The sequence below is a fragment of the Penaeus chinensis genome, chromosome 9 (genome assembly GCF_019202785.1).
Source record: "Penaeus chinensis breed Huanghai No. 1 chromosome 9, ASM1920278v2, whole genome shotgun sequence".
Lineage (NCBI taxonomy): Eukaryota > Metazoa > Arthropoda > Malacostraca > Decapoda > Penaeidae > Penaeus > Penaeus chinensis.
Window position 1 is genome coordinate 33,515,144 of NC_061827.1, and position 17,500 is coordinate 33,532,643.

Sequence of the window (17,500 nt, forward strand, 5' to 3'; positions counted from 1 at the left end):
CCTCTTCCTCTCCCTCTCCCTCTCCCTCTCCCTCTCCCTCCTCTTCCTCTTCCTCTTCCTCTTCCTCTTCCTCTTCCTCTTCCTCTTCCTCTTCCTCTTCCTCTTCCTCTTCCTCTTCCTCTTCCTCTCCCTCTCCCTCTCCCTCTCCCTCTCCCTCTTTCTCTTTCTCTTTCTCTTTCTCTTTCTCTTTCTCTTTCTCTTTCTCTTTCTCTTTCTCTTTCTCTTTCTCTTTCTCTTTCTCTTTCTCTTTCTCTTCCTCTTCCTCTTCCTCTTCCTCTCCCTCTCCCTCTCCCTCTCTTTCTTCCTCTTTCTCTTTCTCTTTCTCATTCTCTTTCTCTTCCTCTTTCTCCCTCTCCTTCTCGCATTATCTTTTCCTCTCCCTTTCCGCCCCCTCAAAATAATAATAATAATAAATATAATTAAAATTTTCACTCCAAGACTCCAATAACTCTCACCTCATAGCTAAAAAAAAGACATACCCACTACACCCACAGAAAAAAAAAATTGTGCACTACCTTCCTAACATTTTCATCATACCTGCTCTTTTACATCTCTACTACAAATGACACACCATATCCAAAAATCTCCCTCCTAAAGTTTTTTTTCACTCACTTAGCCAACATTTCTACCATATTATCTACCTTTCATACTCATTCACCACATCTGCTCCTTATAAAAATAATTTTCCAGACTCTTTTACTACATACCTGTGTACCAGTATTGTAGAGGAGGAAACATCCAGTTCCGTAAGTATTCTTTGCCTGTCCACTTTGCAGGCACATCTGACCCACCAGAGCAGCCTGCTGATCACCTAAAACCTGGAGAGAAAAATTGGATTCATTCAGAGTAAGCACAGAGAAAAAAAAAATAAGTAAAAAAATATAAAGAAAAACTTTTAATATATTCATACCTTTTTCTTTCTTCAGAAAACCAAAAAGGACAATTTATTTCAATATACTGAAAAGTATAGTAAACTATATATACATAAAACATTTAATAATGACTCCTACATACCCCAGATATTGGAACCCCAAGGAGAGGACCCTGAGTAATGTATCCATATACCTCTGAACTGCTGCGGATCTCAGGTAATACAGACATTGGAATTTTAAAGAATCTGTTAAGAGAAGCATTTATGAGAATGAGTCTTCTCTTATTTTAAAAAAGAGACAATAATCATTTCATTTTAGCAATAATTTAACATCATGAAAACTATTTATTTCCCAACATTTCTACTAAATCATGAAAAAGCTCACAAATCTACTGAAATATAGAACATATCTTAAAGGTTTAAAATGACATACTTGCAGAGATTGGGGTCCCATTTTAGGTCCCTGATATTCATGAGCATTGTTCGTGATGCATTTGTCACATCTGTAACATGTAATCCCCCATCTAAGGCCCCTGTCAAGTTCTGTGGAAAGAAAAATAATATTTTTAAATAAAGGAATACAATATACAATCCTGTAACATTTATATATGCCCTTTCTGAAAAGGGCAAGTTCACAAAAGTAACTCATAATTAATTTCCATTCCTTTTCTCACAACTTCACTTCCACTGCTGTAAAAAAGGTTACTTACCCACAAGAGCCAGGTGTCAACTGTTCCAAAAAGCAGGTTCCCCTCATCACATGCTTGCTTCACCTCCTTTACATTATCAAGGAGCCAGCGCAGTTTCAGAGCTGAGAAGTAAGTAGTGATGGGCAAACCACACAGGTCTCGCAAGTAGTCCTGACTCTGGCCTGGAGTCTCCTTAAGTACCTCCTCCACCGTGGATGCTGTGCGGGCATCTAGCCAGACTGAGGCCATAGAATGGAGCTGGTTAACACTGCTGTGACTTCCTCATTCCACTAATCAATTTCCTTAAGCTTGTTACTTCACTAACACTACCTTGTATCAAGTGTAAAGAACAAAACATAACTATTACAATCAAGGATACACAAACATATGCACATGTAAGCTAAGCGCTTTAAGCTCACCAACAGCATTTGCAAGAGGTTGCCCTGTTCTCTTGTCCCAGACCACTGTCGTTTCCCGCTGGTTAGTAATGCCTACTGCCTTAATGTCTGCTGGGTCTATCTCTAAGGTCCTGGAATATTCAAATGCATCTTCATACATAATATTTACAAGGCGTATTTCTGAAAGCAATATAGGATGAGAAGAACTATAAATTAGTATTTTCCTTCAAAAGTTAAAACACTTTCTAAGAAAGGTTTTTCTAACTTGCTCTTCAATACCATTCCCATTTAGACCATTACAATCTTTATATGATATATCTAGTAATATAAGAAATTTATCTAGAATGTATTACCTTTACAAAGGCAACTTTTCATTTTGCACCTATAAATTGTAAAATATCTGTCTATGCAGGCACCCTGGACAATTAGGTACTTATCCAACCATGTGATATTTCTGGATTCCCACATCATATACATCTACAGCCAGCTCATTCAAAATGCTTGCAACTCTTTAATGGGACTGAAAATGTCCAATCCTTGTGCAGTTCATGTCCCAAGAGGCCACAATAAATGCTGATGAAAATTGCACATCCCTGATGCCTTTTTCTTGAGCCATTCAGAATCACAGCCAAGGTTTTCCAATTTTTGTCCATGGCCCCATGTTACTAAGAAAACTATAAAAAAAGAGATTTTTTCGACCATCCATTCTTTAGTCCACAGTTGGCCTCTAAAGACTTTTACCCTCTCATAAAACTGACAGACTCTTTGAAAAGGAAGTCACATCCCAATTGAGGAGAAGCTGAATGAAGCAGTCATTATCTCTCTAATTCAGCTTGCAGTCACATGGTACAAATAAGATGCTTAAATGTTCATGGTAACAATATGGAAAAGTAATCTATGTCATATAGATGTTATATAAAACAGGAACATTTTATAAACCTATACTCTTTAATAAAAAAAAGAAGTGGTATTTTCTGTATACCCAGAAATAAATATTTTTTTACAACAAACTAAATCACAAAAGCAAAATTATTAGAAACAAGTAAATATAGTTTGCTCTCAACCCAACACCGAAGGGCATGGCATGTATGTACATGCCATGCCCACTGTGAGTTTACTTTATTAATTGTTTTTATATACAGATAGCTACACTTGGACTAAGTCATCAATGAGCCTATTATGATTACTGCATATCTTGCCCATTTACCCTTTTCCTTGATTAACGAAAATAATATATATGTGTTCTTATTTTGCTGTTATACTAATGTTTATAACATTATAGTAATTATAATGTCTATAATAAAAATAACACCATCAATATTCAAAGCATAAGTAAAAAATACATTTTTCCCACCAATTCAAGGAAAGGTGAAATTAGGCAAGGTCACAAGATCTACTAACTTACTCTTTTGTAGCTAAGCACTACCAGAGCCATCTATGTGCAGAGACATTTCACAAAAAAAAAAAAAAATGAGCACAGCCTTTTCCCTGGCGGAAAGTGGTTAACACCGTGGAAAAAGAGCTATCACAGAATTACAAAAAAAGTTACCTGAGGTTCTCTACTGTCTTTTCAATGCAGGTAAGTACAGACTTGAGCAAAGCCATTGGGTCTTGTTCCACCCAGCCCTCCTTGGGGTAGAGCTGCGCCACCTCCTCTTGGTGGTAGGTGAGCACTTCACCCGTCCCTGCTGCAAACACCTGAAGGAAAGGAGAAAGAGGGACTTCTACAGTTTGGTTCTGATTCTCTATAAGGTTGTTCTTTAAAGTAAAGATATTGTTCTATCTTTTGTAGATTTTACTGTTACAGTATTCATTAAAAAACATGAGAAGATGAGATAGGAGGAGGAGGAGAAGGAGGAGGAGGAGGAGAACAAGAGCAAGAACAAGAACAAGAACAAGAACACGAACAAGAACAAGAACAAGAACAAGAAAAAAGAAAAACAAGGAAAAGAAGAAAAGAAAAGAAGAAAAAACAAACAAGGAAAAAGAAAAATGAATAGAAGAAAAGAAAAGAAGAAAAAGTAAAAAGAAAAACAAGGAAAAGAAGAAAAAAAAGAAAAAAGAAAAAAGAAAAAACAAGGAAAAAGAAAAAAGAATAGAAGAAAAGAAAAGATGAAAAAAAGGAAAAAAAGGAAAAAAGAAAAGAAGAAGAAAAGAAGAAGAAAAGAAGAAGAAAAGAAGAAGAAAAGAAGAAAAGAAGAAGAAGAAGAAGAAAAGAAGAAGAAGAAGGAAAGAAGAAGAAAAAGGAAAGAAGAAGAAGAAGAAAAAGAAGAAGAAAAAGAAAAAGATGGAGAAAAGAAGAAGAAGAAGAAAAAGAAGAAGAAAAAGATGGAGAAAAGAAGAAGAAAAGAAGAAGAAAAGAAGAAAAAGAAGAAGAAAAGAAGAAGAAAAAGAAGAAGAAATGAAGAAAAAGAAGAAGAAAAGAAGAAGAAAAAGAAGAAGAAAAGAAGAAGAAAAAGAAGAACAAAAGAAGAAGAAAAGAAGAAGAAAAAGAAGAAGAAAAGAAGAAGAAAAAGAAGAACAAAAGAAGAAGAAAAGAAGAAGAAAAAGAAGAAGAAAAGAAGAAGAAAAAGAAGAACAAAAGAAGAAGAAAAAGAAGAAGAAAAAGAAGAACAAAAGAAGAAGAAAAGAAGAAGAAAAAGAAGAACAAAAGAAGAACAAAAGAAGAAGAAAAGAAGAAGAAAAAGAAGAACAAAAGAAGAACAAAAGAAGAAGAAAAAGAAGAAGAAAAGAAGAAAAAAAGAAGAAGAAAAAGAAGAAAATAGAAGAACAAGAACAAGAAAAGAAGAACAAGAAGAAGAAGAAGAAAAGGAGAAGAAGAAGAGAAGAAGAGAGCAAATCCCAACTTACCAGAAAGCGCGTCGATGAGGTCCCCTGATCCACAGCGCCCACAAGGGGTCCATGTTTGCCGCTGACAGGCCCATTGGCAACCGAACCAGACCACATCTCGGCAACGTTGAATGTGAGTTTCTTGGAATGTCTCCGAGCACAGAGGAGTGATGGTAGGGGGGAGGGAAGGGGTAGGAAGGGAGGGTAAGGATATGTAAGGGGGAGGGGGAGTCTGGGAGGGTAGAGTTCTTCGTCTTTGGCCTCTAGTTTGCTTTGATGTTTTCTTGATGCATTTGTTTACTATTTCTCTTTTATCCTCTTCTCTCTCTCTGTGTCTCTTTGTGCTTTCCTTCTCCTCTTCTGTTTCTCTAATCACTTCACAACCAAGGAGTTTTCAAATTTGTTCTGTTTTGTTCTTCTGGTCCACGGATAAAGTCTTTGTCACTACATAAATTAGGACATCTTTAAACCCCTAAAGAAAAAAAAATGAACATCAAGTCAGAGATATAAAAAGAATAAACTTAAAACATAAAAATTAAATAATCTCATATACATAAATTCAAAATAAAAAAAAACATATATTAACCAATTAAAAAATTAACATGCAAAAATAAAAATAAATCTGACCTCTTTAACAAATACAACAAATACAATGACACCAAAATATCAATACTTACGATAAAGAATGAAAAAGAAAATCACTAACGAATCACAGCACCAACAGCGAGAGATTCTTCGGCAAGCAAGCTTATTCCCAGATTAGTGCTAAAAGGAACACAATCTCTCTCTCCTCCTCTCTCCGAAGTCAGTGTCGGCCACGGAAATTTCCTCTGTGGGGTGGAAAACGTGTCTTGATAAATTTAAAAACAACACAAGAAAATCAACAACGAAAATGACAATAATAATAATAATGACAATAACAATAATAATAATTATAATATTTATAATTATTATAATAATGAAAATGATAATAATAATAATAATTATCATTATCATTATCATTATCATTATCATTATCATTATCATTATCATTATCATTATCATTATCATTATCATTATCATTATCATTATCATTATCATTATCATTATCATTATCATTATCATTATCATTATCATTATCATTATCATTATCATTATCATTATCATTATCATTATCATTATCATTATCATTATCATTATCATTATCATTATCATTATCATTATCATTATCATTATCATTATCATTATCATTATCATTATCATTATCATTATCATTATCATTATCATTATCATTATCATTATCATTATCATTATCATTATCATTATCATTATCATTATCATTATCATTATCATTATCATTATCATTATCATTATCATTATCATTATCATTATCATTATCATTATCATTATCATTATCATTATCATTATCATTATCATTATCATTATCATTATCATTATCATTATCATTATCATTATCATTATCATTATCATTATCATTATCATTATCATTATCATTATCATTATCATTATCATTATCATTATCATTATCATTATCATTATCATTATCATTATCATTATCATTATCATTATCATTATCATTATCATTATCATTATCATTATCATTATCATTATCATTATCATTATCATTATCATTATCATTATCATTATCATTATCATTATCATTATCATTATCATTATCATTATCATTATCATTATCATTATCATTATCATTATCATTATCATTATCATTATCATTATCATTATCATTATCATTATCATTATCATTATCATTATCATTATCATTATCATTATCATTATCATTATCATTATCATTATCATTATCATTATCATTATCATTATCATTATCATTATCATTATCATTATCATTATCATTATCATTATCATTATCATTATCATTATCATTATCATTATCATTATCATTATCATTATCATTATCATTATCATTATCATTATCATTATCATTATCATTATCATTATCATTATCATTATCATTATCATTATCATTATCATTATCATTATCATTATCATTATCATTATCATTATCATTATCATTATCATTATCATTATCATTATCATTATCATTATCATTATCATTATCATTATCATTATCATTATCATTATCATTATCATTATCATTATCATTATCATTATCATTATCATTATCATTATCATTATCATTATCATTATCATTATCATTATCATTATCATTATCATTATCATTATCATTATCATTATCATTATCATTATCATTATCATTATCATTATCATTATCATTATCATTATCATTATCATTATCATTATCATTATCATTATCATTATCATTATCATTATCATTATCATTATCATTATCATTATCATTATCATTATCATTATCATTATCATTATCATTATCATTATCATTATCATTATCATTATCATTATCATTATCATTATCATTATCATTATCATTATCATTATCATTATCATTATCATTATCATTATCATTATCATTATCATTATCATTATCATTATCATTATCATTATCATTATCATTATCATTATCATTATCATTATCATTATCATTATCATTATCATTATCATTATCATTATCATTATCATTATCATTATCATTATCATTATCATTATCATTATCATTATCATTATCATTATCATTATCATTATCATTATCATTATCATTATCATTATCATTATCATTATCATTATCATTATCATTATCATTATCATTATCATTATCATTATCATTATCATTATCATTATCATTATCATTATCATTATCATTATCATTATCATTATCATTATCATTATCATTATCATTATCATTATCATTATCATTATCATTATCATTATCATTATCATTATCATTATCATTATCATTATCATTATCATTATCATTATCATTATCATTATCATTATCATTATCATTATCATTATCATTATCATTATCATTATCATTATCATTATCATTATCATTATCATTATCATTAATAATATAATAATAATAATAATAATAATAGTAATAATAATAATAATAATAATAATAATAATAATAATGATAATAATAATAATAACAATATTAATAATATTAGCAATAATAACAAATACAATAAGAAATACAATAATAATAATAACAATTACTTACAATAATGATAATGCTAGTGATAATTTTTCTGATAATAACAATAACTATGATAATGACAATAACAATTATAATAATGATGATGGTGATGATGATGACGATGAAGATGATGATGAAGATGAGGATGAAGATGATAAAGATAATGATGATGATGATAATGACAATGATAATAACGATGAAGATGAAGATGAAGAAGATGAAGATGAAGATGAAGATGAAGATGAAGATGAAGATGAAGATGAAGATGAAGATGAAGATGAAGATGAAGATGAAGATGAAGATGAAGATGAAGATGAAGATGAAGATGAAGATGAAGATGCAGATGCAGATGCAGATGCAGATGAAGATGAAGATGAAGATGAAGATGAAGAAGATGAAGATGAAGATGAAGATGAAGATGAAGATGAAGATGAAGATGAAGATGAAGATGAAGATGAAGATGAAGATGAAGATGAAGATGAAGATAAAGATAAAGATAAAGATAAAGATAAAGATAAAGATAAAGATGAAGATGAAGATGAAGATGATGATGATGATGCAGTCACTCAAAGAGTAATTGTGACCTGACCTTCTTTCAAGGTCATTTCTCATCTTTATCTAAACCTCATGAAAGCAAAACACTTCTCTTGGAGCATTTGATATCATCTTAATATATTTATAATCAGCAAAAAAATATAAAGAATGATACTCAAGACCAATAATACATTTCAAAAATTCTTTGTTGTTAAGGACTGTTTCACATTTTACACGTTCAATTATGAAATACAAAAATTTACGAGTTTCTTTTCTTGTGTTTGTCTATCTGTTATCCTGTTCTACAGTCCTAAATATATTTCATCATCTATATCCCTTTCTGTCTGTTTGGATAGACAAAGGCATACATAAAGACACACACACACCACACACCACACACACACACACACACACACACACACACACACACACACACACACACACACACACACACACACACACACACACACACACACACACACACACACACCACACAGACACCACACACACACCACACACACACACACACACACACACACACACACACACACACACACACACACACACACACACACACACACACACACACACACACACACACACACACACACACAGAATGACAGACCGACAAGCAGACAGTGACTGACAGGCATCATCTTATCAAGGAAATACATCTTCAAGTGAAAATCACACACACTGATAAACAAAACTATAATCTCATCAATCCCTGACAGAAAAATGCATATCATTATTGTAACTTGGACAATACTATTTTTTTTATCAACATCATCATATGTTAGCATTATCTTTTTTTTAACATTATCATTATCATTATCATTATCATTATCATTATCATTATCATTATCATTATCATTATTATTATTATTATTATTATTACTATTATTATTATCATTATCATTATTAGCATGACTATTATTATCATTATCATTATCATCATAATTATCATTATTATTATAATAACTAATATTATCATTATTACCATAATTATCATTATCATTATCATTATCATCCTTATTCTTGTTATCAGTATCATTATTTTTAATTATTCCCCATCTTTATCAGTATCATTATCACTATAACCAACAACAGTATTATCAATATTATCATTATCATTGTTAATTTTATCATCACCCTTATTGTTGATGTTGTCATTAATATTATCATTATCATCATTATTACCATTACCATTATTATCTATAATATCAGTAGTTTTATCATTTTAGAATTTATTATTACCATTATTAATATAGTTATTAACATCATTTTTTTACTACTGCTATTACCATCAAATCATCATTACATCTTCATTACTTATCATTATCATCATCATTATTATCATTATCTTTATCCTCATTATTTCCATTATTAATATCATTATTACCGTTATCATCATTATTATCATAAATATATTTTCAAATATTTGTATTATCATTATCATCATCATAGTAATTATTCTCATTATTATCATTAGTATTATCGCATTACTCTTAGTATTACTATTACTTTTAATATTACTACATCAATCATCCCCATGAACATCATCCACATCCACATCATCATCATCATCATCACCATTATCATCATCATCCTTATTACTATTATCACCATCATCATTACAATTATCAATATTCTACTTAGTACTAATAGCAGTAATAGTAGAAGTAATATCTTCATTATCATTATCATCCTTACCATCATCATTATCGTTATCATTGTCAGCATTATCATTATTATCATAACAGTCACCATAATTACAATCATGAAATGAATGTCATTGTGATCATCATTGCTATTATTATTATTATTATTATTATTATTATTATTATTATCATTATTATTATTATTATTATTATTATTATTATTATTATTATTATTATTATTATTATTATTATTATTATTATCATCAACATTACAATCAATTTTATTCTTATCAATACCTAATCTCTCATTTATCTTACCATTATCATTAGCACTACACTCTAAATTCCACCCTTATCACTATTATCATCATACACACTGGATTCAAATCTTGCAACTAAATTATAAATATTTGTTTCAAGGGTAAATTCTGAACAAATATATTCACATCATTAGAACAAAACATGTGTCATGAAATGAATCAGGTAACCTTTTTTTTTCTAAATAACCCTTCTGATATACATAATTCTCAATTGTATACATTTCACACATCTTTTTATAATTCTACAGTAGCCTTGGTCAGCACAACACAATGGCATGTTTTCAGCTGGGGAGCATTCTTGAGATGACCTTGAGCGGGCATAACACAATAGCTGTTATCATGCTAAAGGAAGTGTTATACCTTCCTACCTCCCTGACAATCATATTTTATTTTAGCCATATATGTTTGTTGGAAATCTATTTTTGATTGGTTCAGTTATTCATTTACAAACTGTAAAGAGCATTTAATGAATTAAATATAGGACAAATTATTATCTGACTGGTAGTTTACAAACAAAACATTTCACTAAACCACACACTTTTTTGCTGTAAAATTCAAAGTACACAGCATATACAACATACAATTTTTTATTAATGTACTGGCACCAGATAAATGTAGTGTCCATTGTAGTTTTATTTTGTGAATTTTATTTACAAACAGAAGGCTCCACAAGCACTTATCATCAAGCAGTCATTTAGTATGCCTACTTGACCTCATCTGATTACCCTTCCATTGATTTTTTTTGGGGGGGAGCTTCTTCTCTAATTCTATCACATTACTATCGTTATCATTGTGCTATTAACAATACTGGTAGTGATTTTTTTTTTCCAAATTCAAGGAGAAGAGTAAACAGGTGAGATCAGGTTAACTACAGCAAAGGACATCTTGGTGACTAAGCACCACTGGAGCCACCTAGGTGTAAACAAAATTAATAAACTAAAACCACATTGTATTATGCGAGTACGTACATGTCCTCCCAGAATCAGCAAGTTAAAGCAAAGATATACTATTCTAATAAAAGTCAGATGTTCTTTGTGCAGTACATTCTTTGTGCTTCATAATTAAGAGAAGTTCCATTCACTGTTGACTTTGTACTATATGTATGTTTTCAACTGAAAATTTATCCATGCATGACTGTCATTAATGTTTATTGCCCTGCACAATATTTGTTTTGCTTCAGGTTTACCATAAGTTTACTATGCATTGTCTGGAAAATTGATTAACATCTACTACAAACACAATCATTCATAGTTCTGACCATTTCCATGAAATAAAGAGAATAATTACATCTTAAAGAACATGAATAGAGACTTCAAAGGCTTTACTGGTAATATTTCATCAGGTGTATTCAATCATAATAGCAAATGTTCAACCAAAACATCACATCAATTTTAGGATTATTTTCATGAAATCAAAGTTTCCAAATTAATAGGAAAATAATCAACTGACTGTGGAAACTATAACCTGTCTGTAAAGATAAATACAGTAACTGTGTATTTGCTGTGCATATAACTTTATGTCACTATTCAATACAGTTTTAACAAAAATTCAATTTCATTCCTTAACAATTGTTATTGACAGTACTATAATCTATATCTATAATAATAAAATAATAAAAAAATATTCAGAAGACACCATAAACCTTCAAAATAGGACTTATTCTTTCATATAAATTATATCCAGATTCACTTGAAACTTGCAGTGGTCTGCAATGGAAGGCCTACATTCTGAAGTCTGATGCAAAGCAATGTGTCTGACTTTCACTCTAAGCTCCACAGTTCCCACTCCAGCAAATTCCCACAAACCTCCACTAGATACAATACATTCAGGCAAGATGGAGCCTGGAATGATGGAGTCTGGACAGATTCATTATCTGATGACACATCTTCAGGGAAGTCTAAAAGCTGTACCTTGACAGAATAGGCCTAAATATGTATCTTCCAAATAATTTTCAACACAGAGGAAAATTATAAGTACACATACATCAAACATATCAAAAACACTACCAGATATCAATAAATAATCAATCAAACAAATGCATGGTAGAAGCCCACACCCACAAACAAGTGACCATCCAGTGGCCTCCACGATATTCAGATCATCCAAACTAATCAATCCCATATTTAATCACTGGTAACAAAAATGAGTAATTCCCATAGTTAAGACAAATAATAATTACTCACTTTGATAATGTGGTCACAGGGATATGGGGAAATGCCTTTGAAATGCCAAATAAAAGCTTACACAGTCTTCCCTTACCCTTCGCGACAACACTACTGACAAGGTAGGTGAGGTCCGCCTTATATCCCTCCAGGGCTTGACCTTGGAGGATCTATGAACACCTCTCTGCCACCGAAAGAGAGATCTAGGGTCAACCCTTAAATTAGTCTAATCGACCTCTTCTCCTTCATATCAGTAATCAGAAATTAATTTCCCGCTCGTTGTCGGTCGAACTGTTATCGAAATAATACACACGCTTCGTTAATTCATTGTTAATTCATAAAATTCGAGAGAGAATCTCACCGTGGTCCGGCAACCTCTCACGTCAGCTGGCCGATGTAAACACTGGGCCGCGGCCTCCTCTCTGAGCGCCGTGATTGGCCGGTCGCTCCTCGTCCGGGGCGGATCTCGCTCCCCCATTGGTCGACAGGTCATATCCCCGATATCTATTGGTTCTTGGTCAACTTCCAGCTTCTCATTGGTCGCTTGGTCGACAACGTAGCACTTCGTCAACCTGTGGAATTCTGAGTAATATCTACCACGTGTAGGCCTGTCAATCAGATGCTCATGTTGGCACCCTGTTGGTGATCTTGCTGAGCAGGCACTCTATAGTTTGTTAATAAAGCTTCTTTTCATGCCTTTCTCATATATATAATTTAGTATTAGACTATGGTGTATATAAATAATTTAGTATTAGACTATGGTGTATATATATAATATAGTATTAGACCATGATAAGTTTGATAAGTCAGTTCTTTGAATTGCCTACGTGTAATAGTACCAAAATTTATTTTTTTATTTTTTTCCCACGAAAAAAGTGAAATGGTGGTTCATTAACGAGATACTACGGATACGGCTTCTTTGAGATAAGATACAAATTTTATGACCCCTGTTTTCAAGACGAACCCAACTCGCTTTTTTAAGTCGAAGCCAACACGCACGCACGCGCGCACGTACACACACATGCACACACACACACACACACACACACACACACACACACACACACATACACACACACACATACATACATATATACACACACGCGCGCGCGCGTACACACACACACACACACACACACACACACACACACACACACACACACACACACACACACACACACACACACACGCACGCGCGCACACACACACATATACACATACGCACGTACGCACACACATCTGTGTCTGTATATCTATCTATCCATTTATCTATCTATATATCTATCTACATATATTTATCTATCTATTCATCTACGTATGTATGTATGTGTGTATCTATCTATCTATCTATGTATTTATATATGTGTGTGTGTGTGTGTGTGTGTCATTAAACATGAATGCTTTAAAACGAATTTAGATATTTATATGGCAAACGCTCGTGTCATTCCACAATCACAGTGTAAAAAACTTATCCGGAAATAAGCTATTAGTAAATATTGATAAAATTAACTCTGGTAAGCAAATGATGCCCCGTGCTTACATCGCTTTGCATGGTGGTTTCCAAGGCCACAACAATTAAGTCGGGAGTTTCAAAGAGGAACATATGTGAAAATGTGAATTAATATTAATTTCTCTCTCTCTCTCTCTCTCTCTCTCTCTCTCTCTCTCTCTCTCTCTCTCTCTCTCTCTCTCTCTCTCTCTCTCTCTCTCTCTCTCTCTCTCTCTCTCTCTCTCTCTCTCTCTCTCTCTCTCTCTCTCTCTCTCTCTTACTCTTGCTACTGCTATAGGCATGAATAGCCTTTTCCAGCTGGCCTCAAATCGCCATAACCTATTCAGCGACCAGTCCATTGACCAAAGTACCTAGACCATTGTGCGGAAATCTGCAGATGATTCCAATAAGTAAAAAAAGAAAAAAAATACTCACAACTTACGCAATGTTGGTTATGCTTTCATTGCAGTATTGCATTATTACTCGGCGCCTAAATCATTAATAATGAATAGGCTATTCTTGGTTTCTGTCCGTCTTCGACTCAAATTAGGAGCGTCGATCTAATACCCGGAATTTAGGGAAGATAAGATATTTTGACGCATATTACACTCGGTTAGGGTTATACGATATCAGGGATTAAAAGGGCCCACAAGTAAGTTATGAAATGAAGGATAAAATAAAATTGCATCGGAATAAATAACAAATTAAGAAAGAATGAGGAAAAGCTATGGGTAGCAGAGAAACTGGTTCCTTCTATGCCAGTGAATCTCACTGTCGTATTTTCAAAGCAGAAAAAGGATAAGAATTTTAGTACAAGGTTGTACTCAAAGCACTGTGTACTGGTATGTATATTTAATGCCATTATGGCTCTTTACAAATGCGATAACGAATTAATAGTCCTAGGCTACCTTGTTCAGTTGCCCTGCAGGAGATCCAAAGTGGGCAATACTCAAGTCTTTCGTTTTAAAATGTTTTGTTTAATTGCATTTGTGTGTATCAGTTATTGCTCCGGCGATAAATAAAAAAAGCTGAAAACGAGATTACACTGTGATTTAATAAAGGAGAGAAAATACATTCCACTCGAAATTAATGCTCGTACCAGTGATGAATCATTTTAATGAAATATCTTTTTAAATTATTCATTCATTTATTTACCTTTAATGTTTAATGAGTTAGTCTGTTGCGAAAGAATGGAGGAGATATTTTCTTACAGTGCTTGAAAAGGATGTACTAAATAAATGGGTGGCAGGGCAGACATCACCGTATAACTGTCCATTGATAGGCTACATTTATTGTGGGATTCATGCTTTTAGATAGTTCCATCTTTATGCCTTTCCTGTGAGGAATTATATCCACTCCGTTTTCTGCAGCATCCAAAACGCTGCCCTCGCATTATATTCAGAAGTGAGGAATACCACTACATAACAATTGCAAATTAAAACCTGTGTGTTCCCCGTATGTATGGATACACGTACTGCTTAGATATATCATATATATCTATAATGATAATCGTAATGATACTAATGATTATAATATTTACAGTAATATATTAATGATAAGAAGAATAAGAATGGTAATAATAAAAACGACAGTAACTACAACGATTATAATGTAAATGATACATTAGTATAACGGTGATAATAAAATCAATGAACTATTATTACTAATCAGTATATGAAAAGACACTTTACTTTAACTAGAACTTTTCAAACAGTAGTAGTTGCTAAACTTGCTGAAGTCTCCCCTATTCATCTCCATCTTTTCAAACACGTTTTCAATGACATTCACGTGTGTTTATCTTTCGGTAGATCAAGCGACCAAGTACGAATAACAAACCCACCCTTCCGTTTTCAAGAACCCTAAAAATATAGAAAAAGAAGAAGAATCACATGTCTTTTAACACATAAAACCCTATATAGTAAGAAAGAAGATATGTTGATGGTTTGTGATGTATATGTATATATGAGATGTTTGTTTATAGAGTTAATTTGGATTTTAGAGTCATTTTGTTGACAAAAATGTAACGTAAATTGAAATATAAAAACTGAAGGTAGTGTTTTCGGGTTTATTTCATTGGTAAAGTTAGTGGGTTGATATTCAGAACACCTGGAAAACTTTCCGGTAATTATTCAGAATTAACTGAGCATGCCATGGGTATTCTAAACAATTACCAAAACCCACCACATCTGACCAGCTGGATTCACCTGAATGACACTAGCATGAATGACATCAAGACTCAGATAAGGAGGTTGCTCCAAAAGTATTCATGGGAGATTTAACCATTCATGTTAAGCTTATTTATTTGTTTACACCAACAAACATTGCTATGTTCAGTTAGTAGACATTGATAAAGAGTCCATTGATACCCAAATTGAGGGTTTTATGGTACAATAGTAACTATTAAAAAATATTTTTTATTAGCAAAAAAAAAAAAAATGAAAAAAAAAAGGAAATATATATATATATACATATATATATATACATATATATATGTATAGAGTACATTGTAATTGTCCTGAATAGGATCACATAAATATATTGAAAGAAACAGTACTGCCTCATCATGAAAATAATATATCACTCACTGCTGTGTAAATTAATTTGCAGAAGTGAAAGATAAAGGCACAACCCAGTATCAGAATCGAACTTAAGCAGTCACCACAGCAAAGGCCAGCAAATCTCCATCCCACATATTATGGCAAGACAGAGCTTGTGGACTTCCTTAGTGAATAACTGTTAAATAAAGAACCAATCCAGATTAGAGGAACAATGACACAACTGGGTCCCCCTTAGTGGCTAGCAACTAAGAGCAGACAGTTAGAGAGTTAATTTTTTTGTTTTAACATGCAATAAGTACTATATATAATTTTTTACATTATCCCTGACTATTATTATCATAATTATTGTGATCATTGCTATCATGAGCAACAATATGATTCTTATCACTCAGAGACCAAGAGCTTTGACTTTCTGTCAGGTTGGTTTTTGCTGGTTATGAGGTTTACAATGGTGACGCTTCCTGGGGTGTCAGTTGAAAGTTCCCAGATTGGATGTTGCAGAATGTCACTTCTGTTTGGGTTACTTTTTGGATAAAATGTTTCTGTTAATTCTATTAGCATCATTAGTACTGTAGTTTTTATAGAAAACTAAGAAGAACTATGATAAATCTTAGTTAAGATTGATTGTCATTGCATTTGAGATAAATTATATTATTATATTATTTATTCGTATTTTTCTTTTTTAGGATATTAACTCCTACCAGAAAAAAGAATGAGTAAGTAAAATGGAAACTGCAGATGATGAAAAAATCATCACTTTACTAGAAAGACTCAAAACTAGTAGTGAGAATATCAATGAGGATGAACTGATATCTATATTGAGCGCAACAGTAAAATCGTGTCATGTTCCTTGCCGTGATGCCCCAGAGGATGT

At 31.7% G+C, this 17,500-nt stretch overlaps 2 protein-coding genes across 10 annotated transcripts in view; one reads left to right on the forward strand and one right to left on the reverse strand.

The window, feature by feature from the left end:
• The window catches only part of LOC125028807 (glycerol kinase-like), a 35,515-nt gene extending 22,457 nt beyond the window's left edge, over nt 1-13,058 (reverse strand). For 2 of the 4 annotated variants that reach the window (XM_047618317.1, XM_047618320.1), the window contains exons 1-9: nt 12,601-12,750; nt 5,465-5,617; nt 4,809-5,259; nt 3,508-3,656; nt 1,980-2,089; nt 1,582-1,799; nt 1,305-1,414; nt 1,015-1,117; nt 708-818 (exon numbers count right to left, since the gene is read on the reverse strand). In XM_047618317.1, coding sequence (XP_047474273.1) covers nt 708-818; nt 1,015-1,117; nt 1,305-1,414; nt 1,582-1,799; nt 1,980-2,089; nt 3,508-3,656; nt 4,809-4,904 — 897 coding nt within the window. In that variant the 5' untranslated portion in view covers nt 4,905-5,259; nt 5,465-5,617; nt 12,601-12,750. Of the gene's footprint in view, nt 1-707; nt 819-1,014; nt 1,118-1,304; nt 1,415-1,581; nt 1,800-1,979; nt 2,090-3,507; nt 3,657-4,808; nt 5,260-5,464; nt 5,618-12,600; nt 12,796-12,940 lie in introns of those variants that run through there. The other 2 variants (XM_047618318.1, XM_047618319.1) reach the window with 2 other exon arrangements.
• A 2,793-nt stretch (nt 13,059-15,851) lies between these two features.
• Nucleotides 15,852-17,500, forward strand: part of LOC125028957 (TELO2-interacting protein 2-like) — a 10,674-nt gene continuing 9,025 nt past the window's right edge. For 2 of the 6 annotated variants that reach the window (XM_047618609.1, XM_047618614.1), the window contains exons 1-3: nt 15,861-15,986; nt 16,676-16,766; nt 17,313-17,500. The exon at nt 17,313-17,500 is cut by the window's right edge and continues 469 nt beyond it. In XM_047618609.1, the coding sequence (XP_047474565.1) occupies nt 17,352-17,500 (149 nt within the window). In that variant the 5' untranslated portion in view covers nt 15,861-15,986; nt 16,676-16,766; nt 17,313-17,351. Of the gene's footprint in view, nt 16,010-16,675; nt 16,885-17,312 lie in introns of those variants that run through there. The other 4 variants (XM_047618611.1, XM_047618610.1, XM_047618613.1 and 1 more) reach the window with 4 other exon arrangements.